Below are 23,624 nucleotides of genomic sequence, written 5' to 3' on the forward strand. Positions count from 1 at the left end.
GAAAAAAGTATACCTGAATTACAGTGAGTGTTACAAAGAACCTAAAGTAATCGAAACGGCCAGAAAATGTAATTGGCTACAAGTAACCAATCTTGGCAGAGAACAGCGCTTTGCGATAGGTGGCGAGACACTGGAAGTTGTAAAGGAGTACGTCTACTTAGGACAGGTAGTAACCGCGGAGCCGAACCATGAGAGTAAAATAACTAGAAGAATAAGGATGGGTTGGGGCTCATTCGGCAAGCATTATCAAATCATGAATGGTAATCTACCACTATCCCTGAAGAGGAAGGTATATAACAGCTGCATCTTACTGGTACTTACCTACGGAGCAGAAACCTGGAGACTTACAAAGAGGGTTCAACTTAAATTGAGGACGCAGCGAGCGATGGAAAGGAAAATGATAGGTGTAACCTTAAGAGACAGGAAGAGAGCAGAGTGGGTGAGGGAACAAACGGGCGTTAAGGACATCATAGTTGAAATCAAGAAGAAGAAATGGATATGGGCCGGACACGTAGCACGTCGGCAGGATAACCGGTGGTCATTAAGGGTAACTGACTGGATTCCAAGAGATGGCAAACGTGTGAGGGGGAGACAGAAAATTAGGTGGGTAGATGAGATTAAGAAGTTTGCAGGTATTACGTGGCAGCAGAAAGCACAGGACCGGGTTGATTGGCGGAACATGGGAGAGGCCTTTGCCCTGCAGTGGGCGTAGACAGGCTGATGATGATGATGATGATGAACCAATTACATGTAATGCATTACATATGACTTTGCTTCCGGTCCATTTTTCCGAGGAGGAAGCACACTAGAGCACTGCACGGGCCGGCCCGAAAGCCAGGGCCCGGCCCGCGGGCCGGTCTGGGCCGTCCGAAGCGTTTTCCGGTGGGCCCGGGCTTGAGGCTGCGGGCCAGGCCGTCCGAAGCGTTTTCCGGTGGGCCCGGCTGGGCTCGGGCTTGAAAGTGCGGGCCCGGGACGGGCCTGGGCTTGGGGCTGCGGGCCAGGCCGGACTTGGACCCGCTCATTAAAAGGCGTAAGTCAGGCCTTCGAGCACACGCGAATGTTATGCATTCCATGGTCTAAGGTATACTGTGCCAAGCTGAAGTGACACGTATATATATATATATATATATATATATATATATATATATATATATATATATATTAACAGCACTAACAATGGGCCAGATCACGGTTGTTCCCATGGGAGGCATAAAGATTTCGGTCTTTTATTCGAGGTTGACACAAACGATACATGTCATTTATACTCCTTGGTATTACGTGCCAAAACCACGATATGATTACGAGGCACGCTGTAGTGGCACCGGATCAATTTCGACCACCTCGAGTTCTCTAACGTGCACCTAAAGATAAGTATGTACACGGGTGTTCTTGCATTTCGCCCCCACCAAATTGCGGCCACCGTGGCCGCGGGAATCGCACCCGCGTCCTAGGACTTAACAGCGAAACAGCTTAACCGCTGAGCTACTACCGTGGGCAAAGCAACATTTCGATGCATGTACACACTGGAGTTTCCGTCCGATCGCCCGCTACAAAGCGCACGGCATCATTAATAATCATCATCAACTAATATCCTCTAGCAGCCCCGGGTCGGGTCTGGTCATGAACAAGCGTGCCCTGGATTAGTTTAGTAATGAACGCCCGGGCTTGGAACGATGGGCCCAGGCCGGGCTCGGGCTGGGTACGGTCATGTACGGCCGGGCCGGGCCCGCGCTTGGAACCACGGGCCCGTGCAGTGCTCTAAAGCACACTGACAGCAAAATGAGGCATGAATTTTTATCCTTTTATTTCTTGCTTTTTAACAAACCAACAGCACACGAGAAATCCATGCAGATAATTACAATTAGTATTGCAAGTGCCACCGATGTCAACAAAAACCAGGTGGTATAAATCTGAGTGACTGTTCAGCAAGTGTACAACATTCACAAAATGGTAATAAACATTCCCCACCCAAGACAAAGTGAAAATATTACTTAAAAAAAGCACAGCATGAAAGATGGTGATACCATGAACATCTAACATATACAGTTATGTACAAATGGAAAATGCTTGCTTTGTGGTTGTAAAGGTTGCAAGAATATGTGCATCATGACAAGCATTCCACGGAATTATCCAAAGATGAGGGTGTGGACCGGACATGAACTTTACTTACAAGTGTACCGTGTAAGCACTGTAAAACAGATCATCCAGCACAATATCGAGGCAAGGTATTCTGGTATACCCTTTATATAATAGTAGCCAAACATTAAGGACGAACTGCACATAGTGCATCAAAGCAAAATGAAGCTGCTGAGGAATTTTATTGATGAAATTTTTTCTTTCCAAATACACCAACGAAGTGTTTTAATTATTGGAGTAAGCCAGCATAGCAGCTAGTTATGCAGTGATTGCCTGCCCAACTATAGGAGCATGGGTATCCGAATTTCTTGGCCCACACTGTTCAAACCTCATAGGTAGCAAAAAACAACCACTGCTGCAAGATACTCAAAGACACTGCAGAACTTGTTCATTTAAATTTAAAGTTATCAGTAAAATTTTCGCTGGTGTAAAATATTCAGAAACGTAATTTGACCAATGCTTCTATAACTAGACTGACTTTAACGGACTAAAGTCAACCACCCGCGCAACACACAACTTCTAGAAAACTTTTTAAATAGTATGCAGTGGTGCATAGACATCTTGATATATTGTGAAATGTCGAATAACCATTTGTGGCAAAGGGTTTTTGCAAATCCTGTCAAGACGTCTACTTCACAAGTATATGTAGATATTCTTTTTAACCTTATGACGTAGTTACTGGTGCAAAAAATCAAACAGAAAAAAAAGTTGACACAAGACAGTGCTAGACTTCAGCTGACAAATTTTATTCAGAAAGCATCCAAAGAAACCAGTGTATTCTCAAATAAACGCGAAAACAGATGCATGAACGACTGCGCCTTTGTTGCACATTTGTTCAAGTCTAGCGCTCTGCCCTGTTTTTTTTTTTTTTTTTTTCGTTAGATTTCTTCCAATAGTAACTGTGTCACAAGAAATGCATCAACATTAACTTGCCCAACTCTCTTCGTCAATTGTTTTTAACCACAAATACTTCCTTGTAAATTGTATATTTAGGTTTCACACTTTACTGAAGCGGTTTTGAAGGGTAAAATTTTTTCTTAAAAGCCGTGTTGTCTTTATTCTCCATACAGACTGAAGCCAGTGCATTTATTCATGTTTACCGAAATATAATTCACAAATAGTACGCGAATATGTGGTCACTTTGAAGGTGCAAAACAAACAATTACACATTATGATGTGCAAAGGCAATGCAGGTGTCCTGTGGTATATGTGTTCATGCACATAAGGAAGCTCGATGCCATTCTTCACGTATGCATGAAGAATTGCATCGAGCTTCCTCAGCTTCTGTCATTACTTGTAACACATGCGTGCCTCTGAAAAAGAGATTGATGGACTAACTGGTATTGCATTGCACAATGTGTAGTGCAAACGTTGCGTGCAAAACAAGTCTGCCTTCTGTGCTGTCTTGTGTACCTCATTTGCACTGCACATTCTGTAACATGTCCGATGTTTATTCATTTTAAAATTAAGAAAAATCAGGCAGCTGCCTTTTTCCAGTTGCATATGTTCTACAAGCACATGAAACCGTACGATTGCCCTGCATAGCACACGAAAAGTGACACATCTATATTGCATGCTGCACTTGCAATGAGATGCACAACATGCGGCCATTACATGCACGTTTCAGCCAAGCGGTGGTGGTCTAGTGGTCACAGCATCCAGCCCATAAAACAGAGGATTAGAGTTTGAATCCCACTTTGGGTAGACCATGAAATTTTTCATGATCACATAAATGGCTATTTCTTAATTAATCACAATATAAATTAGCTGTGATTACCAGTATTATGGCGATTTCAAATAGAGATAAAGGTATTAAAAAAGTTCTGAAACTTCCTTCAAGAAGTTTTTTAGACCACTAACAACGTGATGTTAGCACAGTTGTTTCATTCTTTAGGGATGTATATTAAACATTTTTTAGCTCTTTTTGAGTCTCATGGGCAGTCTACTTAATGCTAGCTACCACAACACGACTATCGCAAGCGAGAAAACCAAACACAACAGAACAGTCAATGGCTAACCATGCTTTCATTACCAACTAAGCCCCATTAAAAGGCCCCTCACCACGTGTGAGTATTGCAAACAAAGAAGCATGGCACATACATCATTGTTAAGTGTGAAATGGCAGTGTGGCATGAAAAATGTTTGAAATCTTTGAAACAGAAGGCCACATGCAATTCCTTTTGAGGGGGCCATACTTTAAAAAGGGGTCAAGGTCACACACAAATTGTTTTACACAAGATACATCATCACCGACCATGGCATGCGACTTCAGTCAATCAGCCAATGCGGAATGTGCATGGCCACCCACTGCAAATGTGGCACGTAGCGAAAACAGAACAGAGTCAGAGCAGAGGCTTGTCACATGTACGTGACCTGTCCCTCAGATCCAGTGTAGGAAAAGGCAGGAAAGGAATCCTGATTGCCAATGGTACTCAAGGCAAAGGGAGAGAGCATCTCTGCTTAGAGTGACGCTTTCCCTCCCGGAAGCATGGTAACAGGGCAGTTCAATTTCTTCTAGCTTTTCAGATAAGGAACCACCTTGACAAATTCTGTTGGCAAAACATTCCCCAGATGGTGCCTTATAGCTTCCATATAGAAGAATTTGCAAAGGGGGTTGGTGAGGGGCCCTTAACAGTTTTCTGCTCAACTGAATATTTTTTCATGCAATGGTTTCCAAGCTGTGACTTATTTTTGCAGAAATGATAAACAAAACTTCATCAAGTACTACCCAACATAAGGAAGGCTTTCTTTATGCTGGAATGATATACACTTGCACTCTTATTCAAGCCAAACGCACATGGTATAATTCATGACATACTGCAATATTAAGTTGACTCGCAATACAACAGTGAAAACTTTCTATCCTCTTGTACCCACTGCATGTGTTCATAAATGCAGCTGACAATGATGCAGCTGTGAGCAGTTAAAATATGACTGCACATGTAGTAGAGACTAGACGCCACACAGAGCTTCAAACGCACTCTTTGTGCAAAAGCACATTTAAAAATTCGTCCTCAAAAGGACAGGCAAACACGATGCACAAGTCTGTTATATACACATATGGTAAACACGCACATTCAAATAAAATAATGCTTGGGGTTGTGCCACCCAGGGGGAAAAAATATAACAATGATACAAAATAGACAGCATAGCCACAAGACTCAGCAGCATTTGTGCTTGCCTAGTGACAGAAATGTTATTACATGTTGTTATCCCATTAAAAAATGCTTGTTTAAAGTTAAACTCTCTGAAGATTTTTCATGAACAAACAATGTGTACATGAGTAAAAAAAAAAAAAGAAAAGCTATGTATGTTGGTTCTCATGCAACTAGCATGGCCATGGAATAGAACATATGGCTAGCTTGCAAATGTCATGTCATGTTACATTTTATTTATTTATTTACTTAGTAAAACTGTTAACCCCACCATTTACTCAGTCTTATAACAAAAGCTGCAGTACTAAGCCTTGTTTCAAGGAGCATAGCTCAAAGAAAGGTATGCTCAAGGTATGTCACCACCTTTGGAAATGCATATTTCATTTAGAAGTATAAATTTTACATTTTGGGTATTTTAAACACCTCATATAAAGAAGGTGTTGCAAATAGAATTGTGTGTTCATGGTGCTTCGTTAAAAAGTTGTCTACAATTTTCCAACTAGCAGAATATGCAGCAATTCTGCGTAACTTGATTATTCATAACTTCATGATAAAGAAAACTTTTTTCGTGAAACTTCACGTGCTCCCTCTTCACACACGGGTCTGAATGTTTTCAGTTTAAGCAAAAAAAAAAGTGAAAGGAAAGAAAGGTATGGTGCAATTCTTTTCTGGAATTCAACGTTAACTGTAAGAGGGCCAGTGAAACCAGATTTAGCACAGCTAAGACAGCGGTCAAGGGGGTTGCAGCTGCGAACCAACATGCGCACTGTTGCAAACAGCCTGCCAAAGTCAAGATCATGTGTCAGCCTGCCACTTTGCTTGAGTATCAGGATTTTTTTTTCTTGGTTTCTTTATTATTTACATCTGTTCTGCATGCCACTGCAACAAAAACAGGGGATGCGAATGCCACGCCCAGGTCTCCTATAAGTCATCACACTAGTCACAGTGGCGGATAATCTGGACAAGTTTACCAATACGTGCGTGGACTCCTGCTGTTTTTGTCTCTTTTCTTTCCTTCTTTTTCTGAATTGTTCGGTGAAGCACTGTACCTGCACTGTTACAAACAAAGTACAATTATATTTATGTTCATATAATAAGTGCCTCACCATTAATTTATGCCAGTAACATTGCCATACAGCATTGTACACATTAGACTGCTTCATGAAATTTTGCTATTCAGTGTATTGAATACAGCTATGCTCTTGAAGAGAAAGTTGTAGCATGAGAAAAATTAGTGAACCAGAAGAAAATCACTAAGCTCAATAAAAAAAAAATTACCACTGAAAAACTATGAATATTACTTGCATCAATATATTCACTTGAAAACACACAGTTTTAAGACGTAAGCAAAAACCAAAAATATAGTACTTTACTTATATGTTAGGCAGTGCAATGAACTGCGATAAAGAAGGATAATTACACTTCTAATGTCAAGATGCTTCAGTTAAAAACTAATTTTTTAGCTTCTTAGTTATGATGCAGCTCACACCAATTATAGATGGCAAATAGACAAACTATAAGCATGCACATCACAGCTTTCTTTTACTTTTTACTACAGTGTCACCAAATCACAACCATCTGTGCTCCAGTTAAAAGCTCGTAGAGGAATGCCTGCTTTGCGCGAGTCGGTGTGGGACGGAGGCTGTCCATCATTGCTCGCAAGCGTGACACATACTGGAGAGAATCAGGCAAGACATCATTTTTGTTTGCTTCCACAAACTGACCAGGGAGGCGAAGGGTTGTTCCGTAGAGCAACTCAGCTACATTAAACTGATTAACTGTTTATTATTAAGTATACATGACTGAGTTGTACGAGGCCCCACGAGCGCGTCTCGTCCCTCGGAAGCGTCTGGTGTTCTCCCGTGACCCCGGGTGCAACTTTAGACGATGTTTATATTGACCGCACCCTCCGGCGGCAAACCAGGGTTGCTTGTGGTCGCCAGACGTTGGCGGTGAAACCGAAACCGAAACTGTTCCTACACCACTCCTCCTCCTCGTATAGGAAGAGGCCCGCATATTACGCAAGTATTTCGGTGGCAGAAGAAGTAAGTCAATTATGTCCCAAATCGCATAGGCTGACGTACAGTTCTTCCAGAACGTGTGGTGCAGGGATGGCTGATTCTCGAATGTGGCTCAGTGGCGGTGTCGTTCAGCAGTTGCTCCATGTGCGCTGATTTTAGTCGGTCCACGGAGATGACTTTGGATCGTCCACAAATTTCAATGGTGAAAGTTTTCGGGCTGCGACGAAGTACTCTGAATGGGCCGTCGTATGGTGGCTGGAGTGGTTTTCTCACCGCGTCACGGTGCAGGAAAACGTGGGTGCAGTTATCCAAGTCTTTAGACATGTACACATGAGTAGCCTGCTTTGCGCGAGTCGGTGTGGGACGGAGGCTGTCCATCATTGCTCGCAAGCGTGACACATACTGGAGAGAATCGGGCAAGACATCATTTTTGTTTGCTTCCACAAACTGACCAGGGAGGCGAAGGGTTGTTCCGTAGAGCAACTCAGCACTGGTGCACAAGTCACTTTTGAGTGTTGTGCGCATGCCAAGGAGCACAAGTGGGAGTACTTCGGTCCAATGGGAGGGTTCGCCGTACGCAGTTATGGAAGATTTAAGCTGTCTGTGCATTCATTCCACCAATCCGTTAGCTGCTGGATGATAAGCTGTTGTGCGGATACGATGTGTGCCAAGGATAGCGAGAAGTTCCTTGAAGAGGGAAGACTCAAATTGGCGTCCACGATCAGTTGTGATGATGGATGGTGCTCCGAAGCGTGCAATCCATGTCTGCAGGAATGCCTTTGCGACAGTCTCAGCGGACATATCTCGCATAAAAATGGCTTCTGGCCAGCGAGTGAAGCGGTCGACACATGTAAGAATGTAGCAGCAATCTTGGGAAGGTGGCAAGGGACCAACAATGTCAATATGGACTTCTCTGAACCGTGTGTCTGGAGGAAGAAATGTTGACAGTGGAGTGACAGTGTAGCGCTGTATTTTAGATCGTTGACACTAAGTACACGTACGCGACCAATCTCGAACGCCTTTGTTCATTCCCGGCCATAGGTATCGCGTGGTGACAAGTGCTTCCGTTGCGCGGATTCCCGGGTGCGACAATGAGTGCAGAGAGTCAAAGACGCAGCGGCGAAATGATTTTGGTACAAATGGGCGTGGTGTGCCAGTGGACATGTCACATGCGAGTAGTTCTGTGCAGGCTTGCAATGGCACATCTTGAAATACCAGATTGGATGAAGAATTTCTCAGCTGTCGGAACTCTTTGTCTTCCCTTTGTGCTAAAGCCTTTTGTCAAAATCGACAGAAGTTGAAAGCAAAGTGACACTGCTTATGTGGGAACGCGAGAGTGCATCAGCTGCGGCGTTCGCAGAGCCAGCGACATGGCGAATATCAGTACAGAATTCCGATAAAAATGCTAGTTATCGAATTTCTCTCAGTGACAGTCCATCTGATCGAGTGGTGAAGGCGTGAGTCAGTGGCTTGTGGTCAGTGAGAATATAGAATGACCTGCCTTCCAGGAAGTGGCGGAAATATTTCACTGCCAAATAAATAGCGAGTAACTCGCATCTGTATGTGCTGTACGGGTTTGTGCAGGGGACAGTGTTTTTGAAAAGAATGCGAGAGGCTTCCATTCGTCACCGATGCATTGCTGCAGTATAGCACCCACACCGTTGCTAGAGGCGTCTACCATGAAGCGAGTTGGTGCGTCTGGCTGCGGGTGAGTTAGGAGAGCTGCCGTCGCGAGGTCACATTTGATTATGTCGAAGGCGGCACGAGCATCGTCCGTCCACTCCAGTGACACAGTGCCTGGTCCAGGGGTTGAGAGGAGATCATTTAATGGCTTCAGTGTGCGCGCACAAGCTGGTATGAAGCGTCGATGAAAGTTAACTAGGCCGAGGAATTGCCGAAGCTTTTGCTTGTTTTCAGACATGGGAAAATTTTCAATAGCTCAAACCTTGTCATTCAGGGGTTTTATGCCGTCACATGTGAGGCGATGTCCCAAAAAGTCGATCTTTGGTACTCCGAAGAGGCACTTATCTGGGTTGATGATGATTCCATATTTGTCCAGATGCGAAAGTAGTTGCCACAGATGGGTAGCATGTTCTTCAGGCAAAGCGCTGGCAACCAGGATGTCGTCGATGTATGCATAGCAGAAATCCAAGCCTCTGGTCACCTCGTTGATGAACCGCTGGAAAGTCTGCGATGCATTACGCAGTCGAAATGGCATTCTGGTGTATTCGAATAAGCCAAAGGGTGTTGTGACTGCTGTTTTTGGGATGTTGGCCTCTTCCACTGGGATCTGATGGTATGCTTTTATGAGGTCAATTTTAAAGAAAACAGTGGCGCCATGCAGTGTTCCAACAAAGTCATGCAAATGGGGAATTGGATAGTGGTCCGGTTGCATCATTTTGTTGAGGGAACGGTAGTCGCCACATGGACGCCAGTCACCTGGAGTAGATTTTGGGACTAAATGGAGTGGTGATGACCAAGGGCTAGAGGATGGGCGCACAATACCCAGTTCGAGCATATGCTGAAATTCACGTCGAGCAATGCTCAGCTTCTCAGGTGGCAAGCGGCGAGGACGGGTATGCACTGGTGGTCCTGTTGCCATAATGTGATGCGTCACGCTGTGCTTGACCGGGCATGTTGTATACACAGGAGACGTGATGAAAGGAAAGTTCGTCAACAAGTTTGTGAAGTAGGGGTTGGAATTTGGTACCTATGGTCAAAGCATCGTTGATGCCATCATTTCCATGCATGCCGTGATGCCGTGAATGCTTGCTTAAGTGTGTTGTAGCATCTCGTAGACAGCAGTACTTCATGTCCACAAGAAGACCGAAGTGGCGAAGAAAGTCAGCTCCGATGATCGCGTGCTTCACGTCTGCCACCAAGAATACCCAACGAAAGGTTCGGCGCAGCCCGAAGTCCATCGTTAGGGAGCAATGGCCGAACGTTGCAATTCGTGTGGCGTTCATGGGTTGCAGGTTGTATGTTGGTTGGCCTTGCCGATCTGCACGCGTCGCCGGAACCGCACTGACCTCAGCACCTGTGTCCACCAGGAAGCGGGTTTTTGAAACTTTGTCCACAACATAAAATAAACGGGATTCAGATTGGCCACATAGCTGAGACAAATTCTTTGGCGTAGTGGATGAGTTATCGGCTTTAGACACGGGCTGCTTATCAAATGAAAATTGAACTTTTTTTGGACTTCTTGATATTACTTGACTGTTGTTGGAGTCGCTCGATACTGTTGGAAAGAGATGATAAGCGGCATGCCGTTGGGCCTGGCGCACCAGCAGCATTTAGTGCGTGGCCGGCACGTTTCCCTGGTGGGCACAAGGTGACACGCACTTGGTTGCATTATCCCCAAAGCGATGATGCATATTGAGTAATTTTCCATGAATAGAAAAATTCATTTTTCAACTTGTTTGTTGCCTAGAACATTTGGGCCTTTGAAACTATTTTTCAGAAAACAGCCATGGAATAATAATTTTAAGATCATGAACAAGTGCTCTCATGAAAGGTGGTGACACCCTTAAATGCCTACCTAAGCCTTTCTTGAGTACCAAAACCTAAACCTGATGACTCACAGCCCATTTTTTATTGACAATTATAAAGCTCGTATGCATCACTGATAAGTGCACTGTTGCGCATGATCACAGGTGTGGGTGTTGAGAGAACTTCGATGCTTCTTGTGACTGCAACTTTTGTGAGCACAGTTAACATGTACTGTTGGTGCCAAAATTTTACTAGATGCAAGAAAACAGTCAATTTGCAGAGCACCAAAAGTAACACACGCAATGCACTAACTAGTTCTAGGCTGTTTTCCTGCTGAAACTTGAATTCTCCGCGAGACCCAACAGCATGCCAACGGCACAGATGCTGCATATGTTAATCATGCTAAAGCTCATCAACAATTGTGGATAGGCACATTACAAAAATGGGTTGCAAAGAGCTACAGCAGTGTGCATACTAAGAGATTGCAATACATGGAAATCATTTCCTGCATAATGTGGACTGCACAGCATAACAGAAAAATATATCTAGAACGAGCAGGTGCATGTAACTGTATCATAATGCAGCTCAGAGCAACAAGATAAGCAGAGAAAACCCTGTAGAAAAGCGGCACTAGTCTTCCACACCCAGAGTGGGTGGGAAGGCATGGGTTACGATGATAAAGAAAGCACTAGAAACCACAGATGAGCGACATTTCTGCAATGGTGCAATTTTCTCCCCATTGTTGAATCAACTTTGAAATCATGACCACCACTTCTAAGTCATTTCAGTCATTTCGGCTTAACTGAAGTTTAAATTTGACAGACAATATAACAGCATAACAGGTTGCTGACTGATGTAGAAATGGGGAATGGCGGGAGTGAAGAGGATGCAATTAAGCAATTTTGTCGAACAAGAAAAAACATGAAAGAGGCAATCTTTTCAATTATCGATACAGTTACATATCTGAAATGATTGGAATTGCATGTTGCCACTGATACATTTTGGTTATGCAGTATCTCTTGTATTCATAAGAGACTAGCTTATCTTCCAGTCATGCTGACTTGTATCATGGAAGCACATAAACATGGTATTACATGGCTTCCTGAAAGTACAACATGCATACGCAATATCTTAAAGCTTGTTCGTCTAAACGTAGCTGCCTGTAGAAATACAATGGCAGCAGCCTTAATTGGCAAAATATGAGCACTTGTGCTTGATATAGCCAAATATGAAAACCCAACATCCATCCTATGCATAATAGATGTCTTGGCATTATTTTCTGATGGCAGAATGTGCAAAAGAGCATGTTATATCAAACACAATTTGCATGTGTTTGTTTCTGCAGAGATTAATATTCTGGCCTGTGCTGGTGTAAGACCACTTTACCAACAGCAGTGTGACAGCTGTGGTGAAGAAAAACAGTGTTTCTAAGGCACAACCTGCTCTTGTACTATCTCTCACAACTGTAGCTTAGTGGGCACATATGAAATTCTGTCAAAGGTGCAACACAGAGCTGCATGAAATGAAGGAAGTTGCACTTCAGATCCCTATTCATGGACGTTGCTCCTGCTGCTGATTCCTAGTTTACTATGCCAAAACAGACTAAGTACGTTTGGGCCATGCCAGTTTGACTGTGCAAGTACATGGGCAAAGAGCATCATACCACATTCATCATGCCAACTAAAGCTACCATGACAAAATAACAGTGCAAACGCACTCATATTCCAAAAAGGTGCATTGCTGTTTAGGCCAAAGATGCAATGCTAACAACTAAATTTTCCTACCACAGTGCCAAAAACGCAATGGTATCATTATCTCCTATGGCTTTGTGCAGTTTTTAACTGTAGTTGCCAGTTCATTCACATCTGCTCAATAATGTAGCAGGAAAACAACTTTTACAGCACTAATGTTGCTATAAAGTAATTGAGATTAATCTTGCATATTGCTCAAAAAGCTCTGTAAGAGTGAATAAACGAGACTGTAAGGTTAAGAAAAGTGTTCTGACATTTTCACACACTATGTTGTTATTGCAATAGCATTTTTCACCTTTTTTTTTCACAAGGCAAATGAAGGACACTTGCTGAAGTATGGTGGTTTACAGCCCTTGTTCAAAGCAGGTCAAGAGGCAAGTTCTTTGTGCCTATGTTCCAATGTGAACTGAAAATGGACTTGCTGTTCACTACTGCTCGAAGCAAGTACCTTATGTTACAGGCAGAAACTAAGATATGTGAAAACTATCAAGATCCCTCTGGCTTCTGGATATTCTGCATATTTTTTTATATACTCTACATACCAAAATATTGGCCAAGACCATCAAAGGAAGCGATCGACAAATAATGGAATTGAGCTGATGTAAATTGCCTAAAAGGTACAAACGCCAAGCAATTCAAATCATAATAGAGAAGATCTGACGTGCACACTGCTACCTGCATGTGTTCACACTAAATGCTCAACGCTCAAGACAGGCTCAAAAAGTGAATGGTATCAAGGGCGCCAAGAGACTGTTGTCTGCACTTACCAGTGAGCAAGACTAACTATAACAGTCAACATACACATACACATTATATTTAAAACATGAACATATTTCATTACAATTACGTCGAGACAGGCCTAAAACATTTGGCTAAAGTGCACAAATGTTATGAGGGGCTGGTTACAATTGAGCTAAGAACCGCAACAAAATCACAACATGCAAAAATGCCTGCGAAACAGCTACTACATTTGCACACAGCCATGTACATAAATATCCGACGTGCTGACAATGCACTCTCAACACAATACGAAGAATATGCTTCGACAGAATACAAAATATAAGGCCGTTTATAACAACTCGGAAGTGCTTCCTGTAAAAGCTACTGTGAAAGTAAGTGCCTTGACAGAAGTGAAGAGTGTTCTAAGCTGAGGACAGCACAAGGTTCGGTAACAGCACAAAAGAAGTTTCACTTGAAGCGTTCGCCTAGATAGGTAACTCGCTCTGTTTTCTTCAAAGTGGTGACATTCACAACAAAGCTTCGTGCTCAGAGGCATCACCTGTTCTCTTCCAATTGGTGTAACATTCAAATCAAAGCCACGACTTACTTGTAGGCCATCGCCTCATAAACATATAAACTCTCCTAAACACCTTTCCTTTCTTTTCCTCCTCCTCCTAAACACCAGCTCCACATAGCTGTAATAAATAAAGTTGGTCCAAGTACTTACAACCACTTAAAAAACAAAATTTTAAGAAAACAAATAACCTAGTAAAAGATATATGTGATTAATTATCCTTCAGATAAGAAAAAAAAAAAGAAAGGTCGGGTGTAGAATGAGAGAAAGCAGACTAAAAGTTTGTCACTGAAGTGAATAGAGAACATATGCACATCCTGTTCAAAGTAATGTTGTTAACGCACAAAAAATAATATCTTAGCAATGGCTTTCAAATAAACTTCAGTGACACTGCTGTAGTGTCACATAACCTACGTAAACAATATGGGAATAGCCACCCATATCTGACAGCCTTAATCAAATTTTACAATCGAAGGTAAAAGACAGATTTGTGTGTCATAAAGTCTTGCCAATAAAGTACCATACAAATAAGTCCCACAATTTAAACGTACAGCACCTGTAAAGGCAACTGCTGAAAAAATGGCGGCGAAAATTCAGCATTGCATCTAACCGGTAAAGTACCAACTAAACAGCCTGGGCAATGGTACAGAGTGTGAAAACTGACACCCGTCATAAAAGTTAGCAAGAAGTTTGCTCGGCACAATATGTTTTCTCGTAGACAGTTTTTGCTACCTGCCATCCTATCAGCCAGTCAAATTTAAAAATAAGTCTTCTGGCAAAACATTACCAGCCAGCATTACGCAGCCATGACAAAAGCGAAAAGAAAAAAAAGGGGGCGGGGGTGCAGAGACAAGAATTGCTGGGGTAGTATGACCACTACTGTTCATTAGTCCTCATGCTCGTCATCGCTGTCCACGTCACCATCATTTGGCACATCCGAGGGCAGGTGGATGTTGCTGAGGAGGTCACGCATGGCCTCCAGCAGCGACGTGACACTTCGACGCAGGTCACCCGCATCGCCATTGGCCCCGTCTGCCCCCGCAGCACCTGCTGCACCGCGCTCAGCTGGCTCAGGCTCCACCAGCACCATGGGATTCCGTACGTCAATGCCCACCACCTCTTGTGGCTGTAACAAGAGCAATTTTACATTAAACGGTGGTGACACCAAATTTTGAGGCTATAAAAAAGCCTGCTGTAGGCTTCTTCTGTATGCAAGGACACTCAGCACAAAATGTTGGACACAGCAAACGTTTAGAATATATTTTAATTCGCTTCCAAAATGTGCCTAAATGCTCATTCTCTAGATCGAGACCCATCACTAGCGTGACTGACACCGACGTCACTGTGTAGGAACACGGCCTGCGCACGGGGGCGCTCCGAGCCAACCCGCTCCCGGCCGTTGCGGAGGCTAGCGCGCACAGGGAGTGCTTGGCTTCAGACTTATACCGTGGCCCCTGAAGTTACTCTATATGGTATGCATGGTACCAAAGCGATAGAAATATGGTAGAAAGTATATATGATGACTCTGGTAAATTCCGCTTTTCAGAAGGGGTGGCGCAGGTCGCTCATACGCAGAACCCTCGGCAGAGCATCGACGCGATTATAACCAAGCCTTTTTTTAATTTTCTGTAACTTCGAGAATAAGTAAGAGGATGAATATTGCATTTGGCGCGCATGTGCGATCGTGCGTCGCACTCAGAAGGCTCGGCCGCATGATTCGCCACCAACCGGCGTAAGAAATTACGCAAAGCTTATTCTTTGTGAAAAATTGGTTTACAAAACGTTTATTTCAAATGCACATGCCAGTCGTCGCTTACTTGAAAAGAACAAAATTGTACATTTTTTGTTGAAGGCATCCTAATTCGTGCTTTTAATATTGGAATAAATACTACAAAAAGGTGAAAGTCACTGCATAATGGCCACGGCACTGTTTTATGAAAGTATCTTTGAGTCGTGATCGCAGTAGCAGAAATAATAATAATAATAATAATAATAATAATAATAATAATAATAATAATAATAATAATAATAATAATAATAATAATAATAATAACAACATTAATAATAATCATAACACATTGTTCAAAATAGAAAAAAAAACACAAGGTAAGAATAACATGAAATAACACACACCAGACAAACACTAAAGCACACAAAAACAATAAAAGCCCAAGTCGCACCACACTACGCTGAGCCCCTGCATACATAAAGAATCCCAAGCCCACGCGAGTCCAGATGCAGTCTTCAGTGCGCATGTGAAGACATGAGAAAAATGTTCAGATTAAATAATGCACGCCGTTGACAAAGAGGAAATATAAAAAGCTTTCAGAGAATCCTTTCAATGGAAAACAGAATGTTCTCCTTAGTACTGCAAAAATACATTGCGCATGAAGAACTGAAAAAAAAGCACTGCTGGTAAAACACTGTAGTGACGATCACATATTTCACCACCATGTCATACCTCTAGTCGCACCGATCATGCTTACAAAGTCAGCCCTATCTCAGAGGCTCACCATAAGGATGAGATTACCCGTCTCGTTGTAGAAACTGAGCACAAGGACGCACTCGGTGATATCTGCAACAGCATGGTCATCCCGAAACCACGATATGGTTATGAAGGACGCCGTAGTGGAGTTCTCCGGAAATTTCGACCACCTGCGTTCTCTAACGTGCACCTAAATCTAAGAACACGGGCCTCGAATATTTCGCCTCCATCGAATATAAGGTGCTCGGGTCTTAAAAAATAAAAATTGTTGTGGCTAGCATCGCTGCATGTGCGTCTTCTTTTGCCGAGTGCCGAGAAAGCCACACTGTCTCCACACGCACCTGTACGTCCTTCACCGCTTCCTACAACCGGAAGAAGTAATTAGCACGAGAAATTGGCCGGGAACAACTAGTTTACAATACGAAGCGCATGCGGCGCAACACGCTTTGAGGGGTTGGCTCGCGACGCCCTCACGCGGAGCGCGCCGTCGTGACTGTACGGAAAAAGTTCTATTGTACTCCCGACGGCTGCTCAGGCCGTAAGGAAGGGAGCAAGCACATGCCTCCAGACCGGCCGTGGTAGAAAGTATAACAAAACTGGCAAGCCGAGCAAGTCAAGAAAGCATTGGCTGCGAACCTACACTCCTTTTTCCTCAGCGTGTTGCCGAAGTAGCCAAACTTGCTTGCATTTTGCAAAGTGCTTCGCATTTTCACGTGAAACTGTGAAGGTGACTGAGAATTTTAGGTTGCTCGCACACATTTTTTGCTTTAGCATACCGGGTTACCGTAGCTGTAAACGTAAAACTGGATAGGTGTGGTCACCTGGCGGCACTAAGGTGAACCAGGCAAGCACAGAAATGTTGTTGCAGAAACCTAATGTATTCTAATGTCTCTGCTGGTGTAAATTCTCTGCAGCGACGTAATTCTAAATGTGTTGTCTTTTTAAACATATTTTGTGCTTGAGATTTTACAGAAGTAAGAGACAAAATGAAGTGTGTATTTACAATGTTTACAATAAAGTGCAGGAGGTCGCTTAACTAACTCATATTATGTGCTAAAATAAGTATAAGTGACACCCTGAGCATGAGATGATGGACAGGTTTATGCGAGACACTACGACTTATGCGGCAAAGACAAGGTCAAGATGGACACAGAGCACACTAGTACAGAAACTGCACTAGAAATGGCACATTGAAACTACTAAGTTTAATTGAAACCATGGTGAGACCACTGCAGGAACACATTCTTGAGAAGCAACAGTGCGAAATGACACAAAGATGAGGGACTACAAAAAGTACTTTGAGAGGCCATCAGCTCAACTGTCTTTTAAGAAAAATGCATACCTGCTGATAATGCAAATACTAGTACTGAAAATGCAGACAATTCGAGCAGCAGGTTTTGCTACTCAGCAAAGTGCAAAGTTTGGCGCAAAGTTTGGTATGCCATTATAGCCCTAAGAGCAAATCAACGGATACATTTGATGGTTCTGCAATAGCCGCTGCAATGTGGATTCATGAACACGCTTGTGAGAAAGAGCACAGAGTCATAAACAGTGGCAGGATTGATAACCTGAGATTATTTCTGTCCAGAGACCCTAAAGGTTGTTCAGCTTTTGCAGTCTCAGTTGGCATGAGGCTATATCCTTCAAGTATCTAAGTGTCTTCAACTACTTATATGAGAAATCATGATTGCTCCAGCTAGCTGAATCAAAACTATCAATCATTCATTGGTGATTGTTATTCATGGTATGACCAAATATTGCTAGAAGCAAACTGAAGCAAAAGCCTCAGAAGAAGTGTATTATTTCCTACAAAATGTCAAGGGTTATTCGAGATCTACTTTCCCCTCAAACTGTACTAGTTCATTTAACAGCAGATCTGTTGACTACAAGTGCAGAGGAGGTTCAGTAGTGTGAATCAGCTGCACCTGATAAGAACAGATACACTCACACACTCACATTATCATCTGCACTCTGGAAGGAGTGCACACCAGGCCCTACAATAAACTAGAAAGGGTAATTCAGTCAAATATGTTCTACACTGAAACAAGGATAAGTGTGAGAACGTGCTGGTGGACACAGGTCACACACATAAACCTGATTAATTATAAGGAGTTTATAAAGAGTGACCAGATACAGCTGCTGTAGTGCACAGTTATGACAGCACAGAGAGGCATCTGCAAGATGGGTGGTAGTTATTGCACTATTCCAGGACTCAAAGATAAAAATAAGAGCACTCATCATAAACATGGTAAATTTTCACATTATACTCTATCAGATACGAAATCACTAAGAATAGTAAAGTATTATGGAGAGATGAGCCAATGATTGATTATTCACGTGTGAACAGAAGTGTATGCAGTAAACTATGGTTTAGGAGAGAGAAGAGTTCTGAAGTTTTCCTAGTGCGTACTCAAACCTCATATGCATTTATGCTTCCCCACCAGCAACATCATTTCTGGAAGTGCCATTAAAGCTATGCGAGATGACAGTCGTTTGGTAGTTTAGTAGAAGAAGAAAATAAGACAACTTTCCATAGCTACACAACAGTACTGGAGTGGTTCTCGCCATAAAGAAGTTGTGAGGCATAACTTAAGTACCTTGAATCTGCAAGTTGAAGGTAAAAAACAAAAACAAAACAGGACAAAGAACAAAGAATGCTGAGTTATAACACTGAATGGAATGTAAAGATACCATGGCTCGCAACAAGATGGCGAGTCAGGATAGCTGGTTCATGTTCATTACCCACTGCAGACAGATGTTGAAGCGCACCAGCATACGCAAAGAAAAAGAATAACACAACAGACGGGACAGCACTTCACTCAAGTGAAAAAATTTTATAGGACAAAATAATTCTGGAAGTAAAGTTGGTGGTAAAGTGCATGTGGGACAATCTGGAAGACCTGAAAATAATTGCCTCAGGGGAACTTCAAGTACAGTATATTGTTAAAAGCACCACAATTCTCACATTTTGCCAACTATTGCAGAAAATGCTGTTGCTACCCTGCTTTAAAAGAAACAGATTATTTTCAGAAACCAAGATTCACTAATTCATGAGCTATTAGAATCATACTGCATTAAAAAAAGGAAGGAAGCTTGCTCAAGTTAAATCACAATTGTTTTACACAAGGAGTTTGCCTTGCTTGTTTTGTTTTGTAACTTATTGTCTGTCATGGCTGGTTCTCATTTTAACTGTTTCTATGCTGCTGTACATGCGCTGACACTTGTTTATTTACATATTCTTTGCATCCAAAGAATGTTTTCAGCTATGATTGAAGCACTCATCTGTTGGTTTTTCCCTTCCTTTCTGTGTATGTGCAGGTTTGCTTCAAGATCTGTCAGTAATGAACCATGGTCTGGGTTGTAAAGACAGCCCACCATGCACAGAAAATAGCAAGTGCACAGCAACATTCTGGAGCAGCAGGTCAGGTAACCAACAGGCATCCATGGAGTAAGTCAGTCACCAAGGCAGAACGGAGTTAAAGAAAAAAATGCAGAGTGATGATGCCAGTTTACAAATGTAAAATATCCTCATGACACAATGTAGTAGAGCCTTTCTAAAGTATGTTGTGGCCCACGTGACATTCCTTGTAGGCTCAATCTGGCACATGGGCTTCCAGTTGTTGACCCCTGACCTAAATATCCCTTGTAGCAATGCTAAACAAGGCATAAGTTCAGGAGACGATGTAGAGTTGAGGAGATAAAAAAATCTTTGGACAGGGGGTGTCACTGGAGCCATTTCGAGAAGTGGTCTTATCTTTTTCAAGGCAGTGACTGCTGCCTTGACGAAGACAAGACCACTTGTCAAAACGTTGGCTTCAGCGACACCTCCTGTTCAAAGATTTTTCATCTCTTGTAGCAATACTGTTATCGACATTAGGCAATGCAGAATTCAACTTACCAAATTAAAGCTTGGCAAAAGTGATCGAAAGAAGGCCCCCATCATGCTCTCATCTCCCATTGGCTGTGCCCTGAAAACAAAAAGTTACAAAGCCAGATGTGCTACAAACAGCCACAAAATAACAATACTAAATGGAATGTTTGATAAAACATCCAATCTTGTTGTCTTGACATTACCAGCTTATTGTGACATTCAAGCAACACTATTACAACAATATTGAAGGGAAATTGAAAAAAAAAAAGCCAAGCCACATACCTTGGTGGGCGTGTGTAGCTCACAACAGCATCAACCGGTGGCAAGGGGTCAAAGCCAAAGATGGGAGAGTTTGATAGTTCCTAAAGGCAAAAGACTATGTGTCAAAATGCAGAAAATGGCCTGTTACTCAATACAAACATAAGCCTGCTGCTAGTCATCATCATTGACCTAAGTACACTGTTATCTCCCATTACCCCTGCCCTGTGTCAGTTGACTCCCTCTCATGCCTGAAAACTGAAATCTTGTCACTTTGGTGACCAGCCAGACACTATCACTGTCACCCACCCTATTGCACTGTACAAAAGTTATTGGTCCTAGACATTACATAAACTGGGAAACACCACTTCTCTTTCTTAATCCCAGCTAGAATATCAGTTACCCGTGTCTGCTATCTAATGCACATTGACACTGCAATGCTGCAGCCTGCCTCTCCAGCACCCCCAATTCTGAAAGCTGTGGCGCGATCTTGTACGCGTTCTTAACCGGAACAGAGGCAGTCCGTTCTATCGAGCTGCACGCGATTGGTCAGTGTCAGCTGTGACGGATGTCACGGCCCTACATTGACCAATCGCGTGCGGCTCGATAGAACGGACCGCCTCCGTTCCATTTAAAAACGTGTACAAGATCGCGCCACTGATCCAGTAAATCATATTGCTAGACTACCCTAGTCACCTAGTCAGCGCATGATTAATAACTAGAAGTTCAGCCCAGCAAAAGATGAAAGAACACAGAGGAGGTTCTCACTGACCTAGTCCTGTCATCCTTTGTCTTTTGCTGCGCAACAGTTCTCGTCAATAAGGAGCTGATCTCCTTGTAATACAGTATAAGATACAGTATATGCACAAGATTCACACACACACACACACACGCACGCACGCACACACACGCACGTACATGCACACACGCACGCACAAAAAGTGTAGCTGAAATAAGTCCCAGCTACTGTGCCCCATGCTAAATAGTAATACAGTCGAACCAACTTATAAAGATACCGTTTTTAACACTATATCGGTTATAACAATAAGAAGCTGCTGCACCATCAACTTTTGTATGTTTTCTATGGTGAAATAACCCGCTTACAGCAATGTACGTAAGCCGCATTATCGGTTATAACAATGAATTCTGTCTGTTGTGTGTCCATGCTGAAAGGTAATGGAACGCAAAATCCTTGAAAAGAAAGAATAAAATGAGAAATTTAAGCTGCTGAACCCCCACCCACAACCCCAACGCCCCTTCGAATTAGCGGAATGCTTCACCGCACAGCGTTGTGGCATTGCGGCAAAGCTGACTTTTGAAATCCGCTACGGTGCAGGAGTGGTGGTGGCTTCTGTTAAAGGAGGACTGACTTGATTCTGAGACATCGCAAATGAGACATTTTTCATTTCTTTGGTATACAGTGTCAATGCCCTCCACACACCAGAGTCAGACAACACGTATAAAATATTTTACTTTGATTTTAAAGTTTTCGTCGCTGAGCATCTGCAGCCAGCCCCACTGCAATGGAGATTATCCCGACTAGTCAACACAGTTCCCCTGAGTTTGCGAGCTCTGCGTCCTGCAAGCAGCCTAAATTGCAGAAATCACTGTCGGGGTCAATGGACGACAATTCACTCATTGTTGTTTACGTGCACCGCGCGCAGATGACAGATTTGCCGCTATTACACGAGTTGCCGCGAGTTGCTGTGTCCCCGTGACGACACACTGCTATGATACGTCACTGAGAAGCCGCCCCCTCGATGTCGAAACCGAAAGTGCCTTTTTACGGTAGCAGTAATAAAAATGTATTCGATGCATTCCCATGCGCCACAATGCTTTAGGTTTCTCAACACCAGTAGTTTCTCAACACCCGTGAAAGAAAGTGGGAGGGAGGACACGGCACCTCGCCAACGTAACTCACCCCTGTGATCAATAAATACTGAGCTAGCGTATGAACGCTAGCGCGTTGATGTATGCGTGAGTAGATGAGAGTATGAAAGCTTTCGAATTTTCAAGCATGTCCGAAAAATCGGCAGCTTTGTCATCATCACTGATGTCTGTTGGCATATCCCACCTGATATTACAGTTTTCTCACAGCGGCCTCCCGTACCCCTATATTGCTATTTTTCATGCAACCTGTTTATAGCAATTACTGGTTATAACAATGAAATTTTCGTGGCACTTGAGTATTGTTATAAGTGGGTTGGACTTATACACCTCAAGAGTCTGTTGCATACCTTAAACTCCACTGATGCCATCACATACCAAAGAAAAATTAATGGGTGAGGACGGAAAAAGCCCATCCACCGGAGGCCTTGGGCACTATTGGCGTGCATGTGGTCACCTGGCCAGGCTGTGCTGACCATACTGTTCGCCCACTGGCACTTCTTTGACAGCAACTCATGTTTACAGCCATTCAAGTGAATGACCACACTACAGCCATAGGTCGGCAAAAAATGTGGAGCTTACTCAGACTCACTCATGAAATAAATTTTACCCTTAGGGCTCACTCGAACTCAGACTCACCGAAATTTTCCTCAAGTGGACTCACTCAGGCTCAGTCTCACTAAAAATTTTTTCAACCGGACTCACTAGGACTCAAACTTACCATAACATTACTCACTCGGACTCACTCAGACTCAGACTCACGGCTCAATCTGAGTCTGAGTGAGCCTGAGTGAGTCCGTTAGCACATATTTAGCTTTTTCGACAATGGTGTCATCGCTCTTTAACAGCAATATCTCGCATAGTCAGTGCTCTACTGGGTGTCTTCTGATCTCGTACCTTTAGATACGAGTTATCAGCGGTTGCAGTCCAGTAACGACATTTTTTAAAATGTTACTTGGAAAAGAACTTCCCGTGAAAGAAATTGCAGGAGGGAGGACACGGCACCTCGCCAACGTAACTCACACCTGTGATCAATAAATATTGAGCTAGTGTGAGTATGCGTGAGTAGATGCGAGCATGAATGCGAGGCGACATAAGGCTGATAGTAATGCAGAAGTTGGGTAGTTGTAACCATAGGTCGGCACAAAAAAGGGGAGCTCACTCAGGCTCACTCAAGAAATATATTTTGCACTTAGGGCTCACTACGACTCAGACTCACCAAAATTTTGCTGAACCGGACCCACTCCGACTCACACTCACTAAAACTTATGTCAGCT

The 23,624-nt window shown here is 43.1% G+C and overlaps 1 protein-coding gene across 2 annotated transcripts in view; it reads right to left on the minus strand.

The window, feature by feature from the left end:
* Positions 1-1,780: 1,780 nt before the first annotated feature.
* Positions 1,781-23,624, minus strand: part of LOC119404687 (transcription factor 25) — a 100,800-nt gene continuing 78,956 nt past the window's right edge. For both annotated transcript variants that reach the window (XM_037671321.2, XM_037671311.2), the window contains exons 12-14: positions 20,485-20,564; positions 20,230-20,299; positions 1,781-14,972 (exon numbers count right to left, since the gene is read on the minus strand). In XM_037671321.2, coding sequence (XP_037527249.1) covers positions 14,733-14,972; positions 20,230-20,299; positions 20,485-20,564 — 390 coding nt within the window. In that variant the 3' untranslated portion in view covers positions 1,781-14,732. The remainder of the gene's footprint in view (positions 14,973-20,229; positions 20,300-20,484; positions 20,565-23,624) is intronic.

Source organism: Rhipicephalus sanguineus, chromosome 1 (genome assembly GCF_013339695.2).
Source record: "Rhipicephalus sanguineus isolate Rsan-2018 chromosome 1, BIME_Rsan_1.4, whole genome shotgun sequence".
Lineage (NCBI taxonomy): Eukaryota > Metazoa > Arthropoda > Arachnida > Ixodida > Ixodidae > Rhipicephalus > Rhipicephalus sanguineus.